General features: G+C 49.7%; 1 protein-coding gene across 10 annotated transcripts in view; it reads right to left on the bottom strand.

Annotated features, from left to right (window-relative positions):
• Positions 1–16,639, bottom strand: part of HOXC4 (homeobox C4) — a 140,191-nt gene that overhangs the window by 71,020 nt on the left and 52,532 nt on the right. For 3 of the 10 annotated variants that reach the window (XM_039471813.2, XM_074402707.1, XM_039471812.2), the window contains exons 2-4: positions 11,298–11,414; positions 10,217–10,661; positions 8,544–9,722 (exon numbers count right to left, since the gene is read on the bottom strand). The exons of 1 other annotated variant lie outside the window; for it this stretch is intronic. In XM_039471813.2, coding sequence (XP_039327747.1) covers positions 9,367–9,722; positions 10,217–10,655 — 795 coding nt within the window. In that variant the 5' untranslated portion in view covers positions 10,656–10,661; positions 11,298–11,414 and the 3' untranslated portion in view covers positions 8,544–9,366. Of the gene's footprint in view, positions 1–8,543; positions 9,723–10,216; positions 11,415–11,701; positions 16,632–16,639 lie in introns of those variants that run through there. 6 more of the 10 variants (XM_074402703.1, XM_039471809.2, XM_074402702.1 and 3 more) reach the window with 4 other exon arrangements.

Below are 16,639 nucleotides of genomic sequence, written 5' to 3'. Positions count from 1 at the left end.
AGGCTGGTTTCGAACTCCTGACCTCATGTGATCCACCCGCCTCAGCCTCCGAAAGTGCTGGGATTACAGGTGTAAGCCACTGCACCCGGCCCAAAACTCTATAAATTTTTAAGAGTGTGAAGAGTCCTGAGACCAAAAAGTTTGAGAACCACTGGGTTGGAGCCTGGTGTTGATGAGAACAAGAATCCGTGTAGATGAGACCAAGTCAGGTAGCAAAGCCCAAGCCAATCTAGGTCCTGCTTGCCCTCAGGCTGACACAGCCCCCTGTCCTCACCAGTGCTCCCTGCCTATCATGAGAATTGGATAGGTTTGTCTGGAGCCAGGCAAATCGGACTGGAGCTGGGCTTTGCCAGTGGAGCACATCCTTATCCTCCCAAGGCTCACTCAGCTTCCTTTTGTGTCAAATAGGAATATAATAACTTCCTCACAGTGCTATTATAAGGCTTGAATGAGACAATGTATCTAGTCCAGTGCCTGGTATATAGCAAGCACTTAAGAAAAGGCCTGATGATGTTACTAATGATAACAGATTGCACTCACTGAAAGCTTATTCTATTCCAAGCAAGAATCTAAGTGCTCATCATGCATTAATCCATTTAATCCTCTAATACCGCTGTAAGGCAGTTAACAACCCCGGGAGACAGTTACTCGGCAGTTGCTGCCATTGTGGAGTGGTTGTTTTCTAGATCCTATGGGCAGAATAGGATAGATTGGAGTGTTAGATAAATGTTCGTGGTTTTGATTAACCTTGACATAGAAGTGAGAGTGTTAAGTGAGAGATCTGATCTTCCAGAGAGTCTTCTGACTCCTGCCTCATTCCTCTTTAGCCACCCCAGGCCTAAGGAGCCAAGTTATGGGATCAAGAGTGAGACCTTAGGCCACATGGTCTCAGCAAAGAAGCAGGCCTTGTAGAGCAGTTTAAGGGCAAGAGGGGACAACAAAACACTCTGGCACCAGTGACGTCAGTGATAAGTAAAAGAACCCACTTCACAGATGCTGTGGTTGAGATATCATTTTCTGTCACTTGTCACCTCTACTCTCTCTCTCACCATCACCTTCAGCAAAGTCACCTACCCAGGCGCATGTGAACAGAAAAAGTAAAAAATAACTATGTTGAGCCCCTCGAATATATGTGCCATGTATGTTTTGAGGATATGCCTCTAGGTAAATGTGTGAAATTATAGACTGGAGAGAAGGATTCAATCCAGTCTTCTTTCCTGGCTAATTAGCAAAGATGCTATCACAAAATACAGGCTCCTACCCTCTGTACCTTCCTTAGGTAAGGTTCCCCGAGTCAACAACAACATCCTAGGCTGGTCCAGGTCTGTACAACCTGTGTGTGTGTGTGTGTGTGTGTGTGTGTGTGTGTGTGTGTGTGCGCATGCTGTGTGTGTGAAAGAGAGAGCAGGGAGTGGTAGGCAGTTCATTTGCCTCTCATCATCATGGAAACTGGGTGGCAAAGCCACTGGGAACATGAATCTGAGGCTCTTGGCCAACTGCTGCTCTTCCGGGATAGAAGAGGAGGCAGGATCCCAGGCAGTGGCTCGATCTCAGGATGGAGCTGGCAGGAAGGGAATGAGGAAGGTTTATTCTTACCTACCAGTTTTCAACTGTGGGCACCAGGATAAGGACCTTGGGATTATTCCAGTCTGATGTCCTGGAGATATAAAGTGGATTTTTGCTAGAGGCAGGTCTACCAAGCAGAGTTCAAAGGCCTTGGGCCTGAATTATCTGAACTTGGACCCAAGTGGATTGACTAAAAGGGGGAGAAGACAGGCTACTGTCTACCTTGATTGAGTTTACAACCCTCTCTCTATATTCCATATGAGTGGAGGGAAGGAGGATGTGAGGGAGTCATCTTTTTGTTTCTTTTTTATTTTTTGAAAAACAGAGAAAAGAGGCCCTGCAGTGTGCACAGTATGGAAACTGCCTTGATCTTCCTGCTTTAGATTACTGAATTCTGGGAGGGCTTGGAGGGGCTTTCTTATTGCTCAGCAAATGACTTTGGAATTAAGAGAAGGGTCAGAGGGTGTGATAAAAGAAATGGCCAGGTGGAGGTTAGAAAAGCACACCTCCTGTCTATGGTCAGAATATGGATATGCTCAAAATCTAGAGCCCCCAAAAGCCCAACAGAGGACTGGGGCAGTCAGCTAAACACTCCAGACTCTTCAACCTTGGACTCCTGGCTTTTACATGAAAAACGGATAATTGTCCCAGACAGAGAAGAGACGGGTCCCTAGGGGCCAAGACTCGAATTGTTCAATCCCAGGACCCTCTCCAGCTGGTAGAATGAAAGAAAAGTAACTGGGGAGGGGCCTAAAGGTTCGGCCTCAAAGGTATCTGGATGTTGGTGTATCAGACTAGGTCAGAGGCCAGAGGCCCTCCATTTGGGGGCTTTTTGACTGCTTGAGGTGGAGGGAGGGAAAAAGAGGAGGGTGTGGGGGGAGGGCCAGACAGGAACAGATGCTTTCAGATCTAAAGAAACAATTTGGGGGGTGGGCAGGATCAAACAGAGGAAGAGGAGGGAGAGGAGGGGGGAAAAGGAAAGAGAACAAAGGTATAGCGGAGATTGGAGCCTCCTCAGTGGAAGAGAGATGAAGGGGAATCTCGGTGAGATGGCTGAGCCAACATCTGCCCCAGGCTATAAAATTTGGTTCTATTTGCTGCTGGCCCAGGGGGCACTCTGGAGGGGTCAGATCAGCCCCTGAGGTGGCCTGGACTGGAGGCTCAGCCAGGAACTTTTGAACCTCAGCTGTCCCTCCCAGACTGCCACCCACCCCCCCTTTTGGTTCTTCCTCTGCTTTTACAGTTGGAAGGGAGTCCAGGGATTGCAACCAGGTCTAGGGATTGTCCCAGAGGATTACTGCAGGATGGCAGGGGAAGAAGAGCCGGGACAGGAGGAAATACGGAACTCAGAAAGCCGCAGAAATGTTAGGCAGAGGCTCTGAGATGGCCAAGAAAAGGCAGACAGAGCTGGAGACAGCCACATTCCGGAGAGGTTTGGAATTATCAGAGACTGAATCTGTGTGGGGAGGTTTCCAGCTGGGAGGCCCACCTCTCCCCATCACACCTGAGCCTAGTCAGGTAGGATGGGGATGAGGTGGGGAGGCCCAAGCAAGTGTGCTTTGCGAATATTCCTCGCCTCCCTCCCCTGTTTTTCCCTCTCTCTAAACTAGCTGCCTTTTTGTTCCTCCAGCTAAAAGTCAAGCCCCATTCGGTAATCTTATTTTCCAAAATCTATTCCAGCTGAATGGAAAGACGCCACACGTACAAAGTTATAAACACAACGATACCACCAACCCGGCAGAGGCTCAAACAAGAGCCAGGCTATCACTGTGTTGGGGAGAGATCGCCCCAGTAAGAACAGACCAGTTTGGAGTACTTGTCCCAGTGACTCAGCCCAGCCCTGTCCCTGCCCGCCGGATTTGAGAAGGAGTGTTTCCCCTTTTACAAAAGCCCTCAGCCTAACCTGACATCCAGAGACAAAGGTCAGGGAACCGAAGAGGGCAATTCTCCCTTCAACTGGGCGAGAAGGGAACACTCTTGGCCTGGAATTCCTCTGGCGGAGGGGATTGTTGGTTTGGTGGCCTGGGATCCTTCAGGGCCTTCCTGAGTCCCGGGTCGGTGGGGGAACGCTTTAACTGATAACTAGATCTCCCCTCTCCAGCCCCGCGAAGATCCTGAGAGGGTCCCATTTCCTGCTCTGGTAACTCGGAGAAAACTACTCTTTCATTTCTAAAGCACATGAAATCTTATCGTTTGGAGGTGGTAGCAGTAGGGTATTGGTCAAGCAGCGATTGAGAGTCCCCTCGATTTTCCACGAAAAAGTGGAAGATGAGAAAGGGGGAAGAAAGGAGAGGCTGAGATCTAAAGGGCTAGACTCCCCAGGCCGAGCGGAGTTCACTGCGCAGTGAACCCGCTCGGCCGGCCACGCAGCCCGCGCTCCCCGCCCCGCGCCCTATTGTCCTCCCAAGCCCGGGGTCGTGACCCAGCTGAAGGCGACACCGCGTCCAGGGCTGACGCGGCGTGGAACCCGGAGGAGGAGCCGGGCTGCCGCCAGCCCCTGAAACCTCGCCTTTGCCCGGCCTGGCCCCATTTCGCGATTCTCAAGACCCCCGGCCTCTGCGAGAAGGGGAACCGGGACACCCCCACCCCATGAAGATAGTCACATTTTGTCCCATTCTCCCGGAGCCAGGCCTCCCGGGAAGCCAGAGCCCCGAGTAGAACCTAGGATTTGGCTGTCTAGCAGTGCCTCCTGCACACTCGGTTCCCGGCTTTTTTCTGCCTAGAAATTAAAATACTGTATACTTTTCTCTTCCGATCTTTGATGCTGGGAAGAGAGGGAATCAGAAAGGAGTGAGCAGACGCGACACTTTTTTGGTGTCACTCATACCACATGAAGGCTGGCGGGGCTGACCCTAGAGGATGCTGCCTATTCAGGAACCTGAAAATTTGTGGATGCAGACTAAAAATTTAAAACAGTCCCTTCATCTTTATTAGGCTCTGTAACCCTATTCACCCTCAAACATACTCTGCGATATTCCCTACCCAGCCTTGTCTTCCCTTACTCCTGATTTATCCACTGAGGCCTGGCAGACACAGAAAGGCAAGAAGACGGGGCTGCAGAAGCCCTTATCCCTGCCTGCCTGGACGTGGGTTCTGCTGGACTGGCCCTGGGTTCAAAGAGCTACAGAGGTGGCACCAGAGAGAAGAGAAGCAAAGCACCACGGAGTGGAGGGAGAGCCCGGGGCTCCTGGCCTTGGAGGGCTGATGAGCAAACCTCCTGATCCGCTTTAGTTTCTGCCTGCTCCTCAAGTTCAGAAGGGGTCTGAGCTCCTTGAGCTGCGAAGGTTTTAAAATGTCCAAGGGCTCCTCTCAGGCTTCTGGCTCAGAGTTCACCCCCCTCCCCATTTTTAATTCTCATGAGGCAGCTAAAACTCCAAAACCTGGAGCAGCCACATGCTGCAGGAGAAAAATCAAAATGCAGAAAAAGCAGGCTGAGAGGGGATGTCAGCTCTATCAAAAAGATTGGTAAGAGGCAAAGACTTTTTTTTCCCCACCAAATCCCCCAAATGTTTATTTTGGGCTCCTGCCCATCCAGATAAATCAAGCTAACAGATTAGGAAGTTCATAAAATTGTATTCTTAGGTAATGACATCCAGAGAGGTAATAAATATTCCCTGTGCTCTGGTGGCCACTGGAGTTCTGGTGTTCAGGATCTTCCATCTCTTGTTCCAAGCCTGAGAGGGGTCTCTCGGAAGGGGAACATTTAAATTAAAATTAGCTCTCCATAGGTGCGGTGCCAGATAGAAGCTGTGGAAAACCCGGAGCGCTGCTTTTGTGAGTGCACTAGTAGGCTCCCCTAGGATGGGCAAAAGGCAGAGAAAAAGATGGTACGGTTGCCCAGTGCACTGCTCCTCTCCGCCATAGCACCCTTGATCTTAAGGGCCCCTTTCAGAATTAGTCTCCCTAATCCTAGAAAAGCACAGAAGGGCACCCTGGCTCCAAGCTCCCAGCAAACCTTCTAATTGTTTTAATTTCCGTACCACTCCCCCCAACACACACACACACACACACACACACACACACACACACACACACTCTCACACTCCTAGCTGTGGAAAGCTGTCCCTGGATTTCAGTCTGCCAAGTCCACGCAGAAAGAAAACTGAAGCACAGATTGCAGAGAAAACTTTGTAGGAAACTTCGCACAAACAGCTGCAAGAGACCCTCGGAAAAGCGAAGGGTCCTAGTCCTTTGCCCTCAGTCCCACTTTTTCAGACTCTTTCTCTGTTTTTTGAGCCAAATTTCTTTACTTCCCAGGTACACGGATCCGGCACAGAAATGTCTTTTTCCCCAAGCAGAACCCCTCTGCTCACAACTGGATTTCCCGCCTTCCCTCCCTAAGACCGGGAGTTGAGACAAAAATTGAGTGGCGAATAGAGATAGAGTTTAATAATTTTGTGCTCCTCACCCCCAGAGCAGATCGAGTGCTAACTACTTACATGTCAAAGGGATTTTTGGCCTGTGGGGAATCTCCTGGCGGTTGGAGAGAAGGAACCCTGTAAGATTGGTGTCGCCGTTTCACCCGTCTTCTTTTTACTTAGCCATTGAAGAGAGAGGGATACAATGCGCTAACAGGCATTCATGCGCCTTGCCTCTCCCATTACTCTGGGCAAGAAATCTCCAGTCCCACAAAAGCAGTGGCATCCTATCTGGAGACCAGGGCCGAGCATGGGCTGGCTTGGGAGGGTCAGAGATGGGGGTGGGGGAGAGGGCAGAGGCGCTGCCGAATAGAAAGGCAATGGGAGAGAAAATGCTGTGTCCTTCCCGTGAACCTGGGCTGTGTCCTCCCCCCAGCCTTTCCCCACTGCTTAACCCAACTTAAATAAAAGCCCGGCCCTCAGCTTCCCAATGAGGCTGTTGCAGCATCAGGCAGAGAGAGCAGCAGGGACCAAGACTGCTGGAGCTTGGGACCCTCTGCCCAGAGTGGCCCCCCCCCCACACCTCAACCCTGCCCTGCCATTCTGGGTGACCAGGTCCAAGGCAAAGGAGAGCTTTGGGGAAAGGGGAGAAAATGGAACCCACTGGAGGGAAGGCCAGAGGCCACAATCGTCAAACTCCAACGTAAGGGATTTCAGTTTGGCTTCATTTGTCAAGAACTATGGATTTCGGATGTTTCCCCTGTTCAGACCAGGAAGGAAGAAGGAGACACACAGAGAATGACTACGTATATGAGGGAAGAGGAAGGAGAAGAAACAGGAGACTAAAGAAGGGGAAATAAAATAAGTGTTCCAGCCCTTTTCTTGCCGCTTTTCCTGAACTAAAGAGTGTCCCTTCAGCAATTTCAGGGAGAAACTTAAGAAATAAAAGGTAGCAATTTTCCGCTTCCTCACTCTCATCTCTTCCATTTCTCGGAGGAGAGGGATAAACTCCCTGAAAGCCACACGAGCCAACTTGGGAAAGAACCCCCCTTCCCTGCTTTCCACCTTAGCTTCTTTACAGGCTTGAAAAGACACCCTGGTGCCCTTAGACCTTCCTTCCCTTTTCCCAAGCACAGCTAGAACCCCCTTTTCCTGTTCCAAGGGCAATTGCCTCAAGACAATAGGGGCTGCAGTCAGATGTGGCCCCTAATTCACTTGATGACATAAAATAACTCGTGATAATTGTTGGCCTGCTTCCTAACACTGTAGCAGCCTGTTTCGTTGTCTCCAGGGTACCATTAAGGGAGGAAAAGTAGACCAAAAGGGCTAAGAGATTCCCCCAATACACACACACACGTGGGGACACACACACACACAAACAGACACACACAAACACACACACACTCCAAGTGGTTCAAAAGGAAATAAATTTAAAGCACACCAAAGTGATTCTCACAACTTAGTCCTGCTGTTGTCTTTCACTCCAGAGTCTGGGGATCGAGGGAAGGGGTATCCCTGGCTTCCCTGCATACCCTGGACCTCTTTCTCCCTCTCTTCTACTTCTAATTGCCTTTATTCCTGAAATATGGATAAATTGCCAGAGAAGAAGCTCACCAACAGCCCTCCTCCCACCTCTTAACAAACAAGTGAAAAATTAAGCAGGCCTTGCTAGGGCCTGATTCTCAGGACCACAATTATTGGGGAGCCTTTGGCTTGAATGTATGATTCAGGTAATCCAGGCAAGATATTTTGTTTCTTTTTTAGCCCCCAAGGAAACAATTTAGTTTAATTAATTTCTTTCTTTACAGCCGGAGAGGCTTGTTCAGGCTATCCCCAGGCCCTGCCAGGACCTGGGAGGTTATAGGAAGAGAGCCTGGTCCTGGATTCTCCCTGAGTCTCTTCTCAACACCTGGCAGGTCCATGATAAAAGTTAGAGAACAAAAAGGTAAAGGTCTTCTATTATCTCCAGGCATCAGCCTGTGAGGCCTACCCATAACAAGGGCACCTCCCAGGCCTCTGGCCTCCACCTTACCCTTTTTTCCAAGCCTAAACAAACAGAGAAGGCATCCTGACAGGTCACTTGGATGGTTCAGAATCACCAGCTCAAAATCTTTCTTCTTTTAAGAACTCAAATGTTGAGGGGATGTCTTCCTTAATCCCTCATCCCCAGAGAGCCCTAAAAGATGAGAGAAAACTCTTCCCCTTCCCACTCCCTAAACTTGCCCTCTTGTCTACAAATTAGGCAGGCCTACCCAGCACAGAGGAGGGAGCAGGGAAGAGAGAGGACAGGCAAGAAGAAGAAACTGTACCTAACTATAGAAAAGTGAGACATCCCCCCAACCCTCAGCTCTACTGAAGTACCCCCAGAGGAGTCTGGACTCTGCAGACTCAGGGGGAAGAAAGGGAACTGGAGAAATCAGCCTTAAATCCTCCACATGCCCTCTTTTGAAGCTCCCATACCCCAACCCCCTTGCTGGTTCTTCCAAGGACATTGGAAGACTGATGGAGAGCTGAGATTTGTGTGTTTGTTGAAAGTAAACTTAGGCAACTATAGAGAAGATGGGATGTTACCAGGCCAGAGAGAGGAGGGGGATAAAAAGAAACCATCAGACATTGACGTAAAACTAATTCACATCCACTGGTTTATTATTGATCACGGGGCATTTCACATCGACACTAAAATTCTTTATTGCGAGTTTTACAATAATCAAGTAAATTCAGTCCAAAAACACAATAACCACGATGGGGGTGGGGAGAGATGCTACCTATAGACTGCCTCTCTGAACTGAAAAGTTGATTTTGATTTTTCTTTTGGCTCCTCAAACTGAACAGCTCTGAGAGGCTCTCCAGATGCATTTAGCTTTGTCTGCTGTCTTCACCCCCTCTCCTCCCCCCCCCCACAATAATACAAAAGAACTTCATAGCTTTGTTCTCCTTAAAATGACTTCCCCCTCACTAACCTCCCCTGGTGCATTTTCAATGCAAAAGGCCTAAGGAAAGAGAGGGGAAGGAGGAGGAGGAGAAGGAGGAGAATTGGCTTTAAAATCTCTTTCCTTTTTTCTTTTCCTCATTTCCCCTGAAATTCACCCGAACCAGACCATCACACCTTGCAATATATAATTTTTGCAGCTTTTTTTTTTCTTAAAAAATAAATAACCCCCCCAAATGGCCTTAAAAAAAAAAAAAACCACCCAGCAGGTACCATGCTAAGACAACATCACATGCTTAAAAGGGTCCTTAACAGTGGAAGGGAGAGGAGGGCAGGGGGCTTGTTTGTTTATCTGTTTTGTCTGTTTGGAACTGACAAGGGACAAGGTGAGAGGAAGAGAGAAAAGAACCAATATATATGTATATATATATATTAAATTCTATAAATAAGAGTCAATTTGTGTGTGAGGGGAGGGTGCGGGCACGGGGTGGGGGCAGGGGTGTGAGTTATGTTTTATAACCTGGTAATGTCCTCTGCCCGTTGCTGCTCCGGCGGCGTGGCGCTCTGGGAGTGGTCTTCAGAAGTGCCCGGGGTGGCTGCTGAGAGGGTGCTGGGCGCAGCGCCGGCCGGGGGCGCTGACCTGACTTTGGTGTTGGGGAGTCGGTGGTCCTTCTTCCATTTCATGCGACGGTTTTGGAACCAGATTTTGATCTGCCTCTCAGAGAGGCACAGCGAGTGGGCGATCTCGATCCTTCTCCTTCGGGTCAGGTAGCGGTTGTAATGAAACTCTTTCTCTAATTCCAGGACTTGCTGCCGAGTGTAGGCTGTCCTCGAGCGCTTGGGTTCCCCTCCGTTATAATTGGGGTTCACTGGGGGGGGAGGGGAAGGGGAAAAGCAAATAGTGGGGTTCAGAGGCAGCAGGCTCCCCGCCCCCCACCCTCACCCCATCCTCAGCTCTGAGGAACAGGAGGAGGGAGTGGTGGAAATAAAGTCATCAAGCTTAAATGGGTTATAAAGAAGTTGAAGGAAGCTGAAGACTTTGTAGTGTAATAAGAGGGGAATCCTCATTGTAACGACACTGAATTATTTATGCGCCCTTAGAAAGCGAGCATAGTTTTCACACATACATAACAGATCGTAGCACATGGCTCGGACTGCCCAGAGTAGCTAAGCCATAAAATTTATGGGGGATGTAATTACCCATTCTCGCTCGTAAATCCAGTTCAATTGTGCTAACCCAGAGTCGCTCCTGGAGAGAGAGGGGGAAGGAGAGAAAGGAGGACGGGGCCAGAGGGGGCCGAGGAGGGTGGGGAGCGCTGGGGAAGAAGGGAGGGAGGGGGAAGCAAAAAGCAAAGTTGCCTACCCGTGCTAACGTGAATTTTTTTCATCCATGGGTAGACTATGGGTTGCTTGCTGGCGGCGCTGGAGGGATGGTCGGGGGCTGGCTGGCTGCAGGCTGGCGGGGCTGGGGACGGGGAGGCGGAGGCGCCTGAGAGAGGCGCCGGCTCGCAGAGCGACTGTGATTTCTCGGGGTGGTGGTGGCCCGCCTGGGCCGGCCCGTGGCCTCGCGAATTGCCCGGCCCCTGGAGACTGGTGCAGCTATACTGGCGCTCAGGGTAGCTAGGGCGCGGAGGCGGTGGTGGGTACAGCTCCTGGTGGTGATGCTGGAATCCCGATTCCCTGGTCCGGCCGTAATATTCCGGACTGTGCTCAGGGATGTAGCTATTTTGCGAATATTCTTCGCATGGAGGAAATTTCGGATCGATGTAGTTAGAGTCCATCAAATACGAGCTCATGATCATTAATTTCTGGAGTGGAAAATAATTTTTCTCGCTTTGTCGTTTTTCTGCTCCATAAAGCCCTCCTACTAGCTAGCGACCCTGTAAAGTTACTTTCACCATGTGACTCCGCCGGCCAATCACACGGAGCAACCCAGTCCCCGGATAAGGAACCGAATCGCTTTATTCAAAATGTATCCAATTTTTTTGTGTGTGTGTAGTGGTGGTGGTGCTGGGGGGTGGGTGGTGATGTGGGGTTAGCTGGCAGGGGCTGGGGTGCCCCCAGTGCACATCCCGTCAGATTGACAGCCCTCCCCTGCAAAAGGAGATGGAAAGCTCCCGGCTCCCCTCCAAAGCCGGGGCATTGGGGGGCTGTCGGGAGGCAGCGATTCAGCCCTCGCCCAGGGTCTCCCCTCAGGCCTCTGCTGGGCCCGGTGGGCCTCGGCTCCTGAGCTTTTCCAGAGGTCTCCATTCATGGCGATCGTGTCTCAGTCTGTGTAGGTCACCGGGCAGCGCCCCTCTTTCGCAGGAAGAGGAAGTTGAATGAGGACTGGAGTGGAGGTTGGATGGGGAGGGGCCCAGGCTGAGCCGAGGAGGCTGGAGAGCCTAGAGTGCCCCCCATCCAAGGATACCAGAGTCCAGCCCCCCTTCCCCATACACACTCACCCAACCCTCTGGCCATGGGGCCGGCGAGGCAGGGTCCCAGCTGGACCAGGCAGGTAGAGGCAGCGGGATGCAAATGATTCTGACGTCATTTCTGGAGGTCTGGGGGTTGAGCCCCCGCTGAAGAGAGACAGGAAGTGGTTGGCAAAAGCAGAGTTCAGAAGTCTCACCCTCCCCTGCTACCCACTGACCCTCCCTGCCCCAGCCCCAGAGCAGAGGGTCTCTTCTACTGAGGGTTCCTGTTTCCACTCCCCATTCAGCCGGGCCTGCTGTTTTCTGACAATTATCTCCAAGGCTGGCTCCCAAGGAGCTGGGGCAAGGAGAGCTTTCTGCCGGGAATCAGTGCCCTGTGATGGTGCCCAGCCACGGCCCTGAGAATTTTTTCTCTATCCCCACAGAGGGCAGACCTGGCTAAGAGGGAGGCCTGTGTGAGTAGAGCCTGCTTACTTCTGGCTAGGAGCTGTATCCATGTAACACGTGTGTTTACATGTAAACACGAATTCCTAAGGGCGAGCTCCAGGCTGCTTTCCAAAAACGGAAGGCTAAACTCACCAAGCTGGGGAAGCAGGGCCAGCCTTGGGGGTCTCCAGCCGGTTCACACCCCCTCCCCTCTCTCTGCCACCCACTTACAGTAATACTCTGATGGAGGGGGGTGGCAGGGCCATAGAGGAGGGAGGGGGCCAGGAAGAGCTGTTTTCCTACCCCCCCCCACCACCAGCTAGGGGTGGCCCTGTCATGCCACCGATTCCAATTAACTGATCGCCCATAACTCAGAGTTGGGGGGGTAGCGGAGGGGAGAGCCCAGGGAGGGAACCGGGTCCCCTTGTTGTACTTGATAACAATTATAGTTTAAAATCATAGCTTGCCGGGGCTCGGCTATATTTTACTTGATAACAATAAAAGTGACACATAAAGTTAACTGTTTATGTTTTATTTATTAGACTAAATCTGCCAGCGGTGGTAGGAGCGCTTGCCTCGTCGCTACAGCTTTTATAGGGCTGTAAAACGTCATAAATCAGTCTCGCGGAATCGCCCGCACTCTTTGTGTCGGCGGCGGCGCGGGGCTGGCGGCCGCTGGCTGCCTGCTCCCTCCTTTCCACGAAAAGTCGTAATGTGATTTTTTTTCCCTCTGATTTTATTATTATGATCGTCGCCGTGATTAGTCAATCTACCTTTAATTCGCCGCCCTACGCTGCCTCCTCCCAGCCCAGCCTGGTTGACACTTGAATAAGTACCTTTTAAAAAGGCATAACAACTATTTGAGGGTTTAATTAGAACATCTGCAATTAAGGGAATGAGGAGGGGAAAGGGAAAAAAATAATAAAGCTCTTGTGAGAGGGAGACCGAAGACAAGAGATTCCCATCCTTTTCTCATCACCTTTGGGATGTTGGAGAGGGTCCCCACTTCCAAATTAGGGCTTCCCCAGAGGGCTGGAATGAGAGGGAAGCTGGACCACAGGCCATGCCCAAAGGATGCGGATTCCCTCCTGGGCCCTGGCTGCCTTCCCTCTTCCAATGCTTACACCCCCACTCCCATCCCAGGCTCTGCAGGGCCAGGGCTTAGCTCCGGAGGAGCTGCTGCACAGGGGTCCCTGAGTACTCTCTCCAAGAGGACAGTGCCTACCCCGCCTGTCACCAGGCCAGGTGAAGGAACAGGAGTTCCCCCGAGGCTGACCACCTCTTATGGAGATTGCCAAATTCTCAGAGTTGGATGAGAACCCTTGCCCACTCTTGTCCGGAACCCTCTGGGTGTGAGGATGGGCTGGTTTAGTTGGAAGAGGAACTTGAGAGTTTGAGTGAGGGGGTGGAGGGAGGCTGCCACTTGGTGAATAGCGGATTGGGTTGTGTGAGGGTTTTCTCATTTCAATCATTGGTGGTGGGGGTGGGTTCATTATAAGTTGCTGGAAGAGGGCAAAGGGAAACCAGTGCTGAATCCCCAGTCACTACGTCTGAACTGTAGTCCCAGACGGCTCCATGGGGAAGTCTAAAACTCAGAGAACTTTGGGAGGGTTTGGAGAGGGTTGACGAAGAGGGAGGAAACCTCCCAGGCCCCACTCCCAGTCCCCTTCTAGGCCTGTACCTGGATACAGCTGCTACACCTGGAAAGGCAAGCTGTCGGCCTGGCTCTCCCTCCTCGAAACCCTCACACTCACCTTCTACCACCCCTGCCCCGACCCTAAACCTCTTTTTTTCAATCTTTACCCTCCTGGACTTGTTAAAGAGTCCTCTCCAATATGTTGCCTGTCACACCCCACCCCTGACAGGTTTCTGAGCTTCTGCAGGTGGGTCAAGGAGACTGACTTTGGGTCAGTATAAGTAGTAGACACAGAGGGTTCAGATGCCTCCAACTGAATGTCAGATCTGTCTTTGGTTATTATGATGAGCATAGATGCATGCACACTATTAATATTGATTAATATATTAAATGCCTCTTTATGCAGCTATAAATATGTAGAGTTCTCATTCCAGGTTTGTGCAGCTAATTCAATCAACATGCACATCCAGAAAGTGAAATCTCCAAGATTCCCCCAAATGTGCCCACACTCATCTACATCATTTACAAAACAACAGCCACTCCCTTTGGGCTCCTATAGCTTAACAGCAAGGAAGTCGCCTATCACATGGGTAAAATACCACACACATACATAAAAACATTTTCACCTGCGTATTACTACAAGCACAGAAACAAAGTCCTTTCGAAGGGCTTCTGCACTTCGCAATGGCTTAATTGGGAGGGGGTGGGGGTACTAAAGCAGCTCTCATCTGTGATGAATCCTTGTATCTGGTCCTGTCTTCTTTTGTGCTTCACCCTCCCGCCTCCCGCCTTGCTAGCCCAGGGACTCACACCTCTGCCCTGCCCTCTACCTTGCTTTGCCCCAGTTTTATTTATTTTTATTTTTTTCTGACTACCTTTTGCCAGCATCCAAATGCTGTCTGCACATCATCCCTCCAGCCCATCTCCTTTCTAAATCTCGATTTGGTTTTTCTTTCGGAAACATGTTTCAGTACAAAGCGCTTCCCTTCTGACATCGCTGAAGAAAAATATGTGTTCATTGTGTGTGAGGCCTTATTGTGCCTGGATTACCATACTGACCGTTGGATAACCCATATTCCTCCCCTCCCCAGTAACAAGCTGCCGGCTGAGAGAGCTCAGCGGCTCCACAGATTCTCTGCTGCATTAAAATCTCACCCCTCTCTGGTTTTTCCAAGGGAGAAATATAAATGGGAGAACCAATTCAGGATTTGGAGAGCAAAGGGAAGGAAAATGAGGGTCATTCCTTCTCCTCGTCTTCGAAATGCAGGGTTTGTGTGTGTGTGAGTGTTGTTGTTGTTGTTTTAGGGATTCAAACTTGCAACATGTTTGTTTCCTTTCACTGGTATAAATTGACTTTTAGATGGTACGCAATCAGGCAATTCATTTCACTTTGATTTTTTTTTCCTCTGGGCAATGCGAAAACCCCAAACTAAATCGAGGCTCATATCCCTTTGTGTGTGTGTGTGTGTGTGTGTGTGTGTGTCCCTTTCTAATGCCAACAGCCAGGGCTAATGTATGCAAAAGAATATGCAAATACTTAATTGATTTTTTTCTTAAATCTCTTGTCAGTAAAAGTAATGAATTGGTCTAAAATGATTTTAATAACTCGGATGTGTCACCAGAAAATAATCAACCTTTTTTTCTCCTGGAATCACATATAGTCTCAAAAAAAAAAAAAAAAAAAAAAAAAAAGCAATCCTGGAATGTTAATTTGCCCCCCTTTAAAATATTAAAGATGAATTTCTCTTGTTTGTTCGGAGACCATAGGCAAGGTTCTCTCATGGATTTCCCCCGCCTTGCCTTGCCTTCCTTGGAATTCAATTTTCCTCAAATCTCGTTTAAAGTGGCTTTTTAAAAAGTGGCCGCATTTTAATATTGGTTAGACAGAGTGACCTGCATTTCACCTCGGGTGTTTGACTTGTTCCAATAGGTCACTGCCATGGGGTTATTGATGGGGAAACTCCATTGAAATTTGTCTCTTCGCAAATGGCCTTTAGATCTTCCAGCGAGTTCAATAACTAGTTATAATGTGGAAGGGGAAAAATGAAGGCCCTGGGCTAACGAATTTGATGTTTCATTTTTATGCTGGAGAAATTGTTAGTTAGAGGTTGGGTTCCCCACCACCTTCCTCCCTCATCCCAGCCTCATTGGCCCTCCATCCCACTAGAGACTGCTGGATTATATCCCCTTTAAAACTTGGTTTGGGGTGTCCCTTGCTCTTTGATGCAAGCTTTAATTCTTATTACGAAAATTGTTGTTGTTGAGAATTCTGATGCGTGGAGGCAGGAACCTTGCTCTGTTGCAGGTTTGTAACCTGAACTTTCTTGCTGGGGAGGAGGACTTTTATTTTTAAAGGAACCAAAATGTGCCTTGAAAAGATCTAGAAATCAGGCTGGCCTTAGGTTAGTTTATGGAAGGCTCCCTGGCCTAGTACTCCCAGTATTAAAGAGATGACAGGAAGCTGGAAACACTTTTAAGAGTTGATGAGGGTATCTCAAAGTCCCCTAATCTGTTCTTGGCCTCTGAACTGCCAGAGACCCATGAGGTTAGGCACCCAAGACCAAAGAAGGCAGAGACTGGGAAAGGCTAGGAATAGAGAGAGAATTCTACAGTGGCAAGGGAATCCTGGGTGCTCTCCAGGGTCTGCATTCATGGGGACTTGGTCGGGTCACCTCTGTTGCTTCACAAGAAGGGTACTCCAGAAAAGCTCATTTCCCAAAGACAGTGCATTTCAGTAAACTGGAGAGAGCGGAGGAAAATGAAGCGGGGTGATGGAGGTTTAATAAGGTTTCCCTTTTTTTCTGGAGTTTCTAAGGGAGGGAGAGGAAAAGGCAGAAGAAGGGATTGGAGGTCTTTAGTTTATTTTTCCCAACCACAGTCAAGTTGGGGAACCCTTGACTCCTCCAGAGAAGCCTCTGTGAAAAAGCACTTTGGAGAGCGCGGTCTCTTGGGCTGACCCAGCCATACCAGATCTTTACCATGATTAACCTCAATAATAAGAACATCTTCCCCTCACAAAACATAGCTCCTCGGGTGCCTTTTTTCTCTTCCAGGAACTGTTCTTTCTCCTTTCCTGCCCAAAGAAGTCCAGTTTGTTCAGCCCCAAGCTCTCCCTTTATTAAGCCCATCCACCTCGGGCACCCCTCCAAGCCTCGGCCCATAGATCGGAGTCTTTCCAGGCATGCCTTGAATCCTGGATTAGGGGAATTAAGGCCGAGAAATATTTCTAAGGGCCTGAAACTGGGGTGCCACCTCCCTCCATCCCCTCAAACCCAGAGGCAGCATTTGATGCCATTTGGGTTCGCAAACT

Source organism: Saimiri boliviensis, chromosome 7, assembly GCF_048565385.1.
Source record: "Saimiri boliviensis isolate mSaiBol1 chromosome 7, mSaiBol1.pri, whole genome shotgun sequence".
Classification (NCBI taxonomy): domain Eukaryota; kingdom Metazoa; phylum Chordata; class Mammalia; order Primates; family Cebidae; genus Saimiri; species Saimiri boliviensis.
The sequence above is the reverse complement of the archived record's forward strand: the minus strand, read 5'-3'. Positions and strand labels throughout refer to the sequence as shown.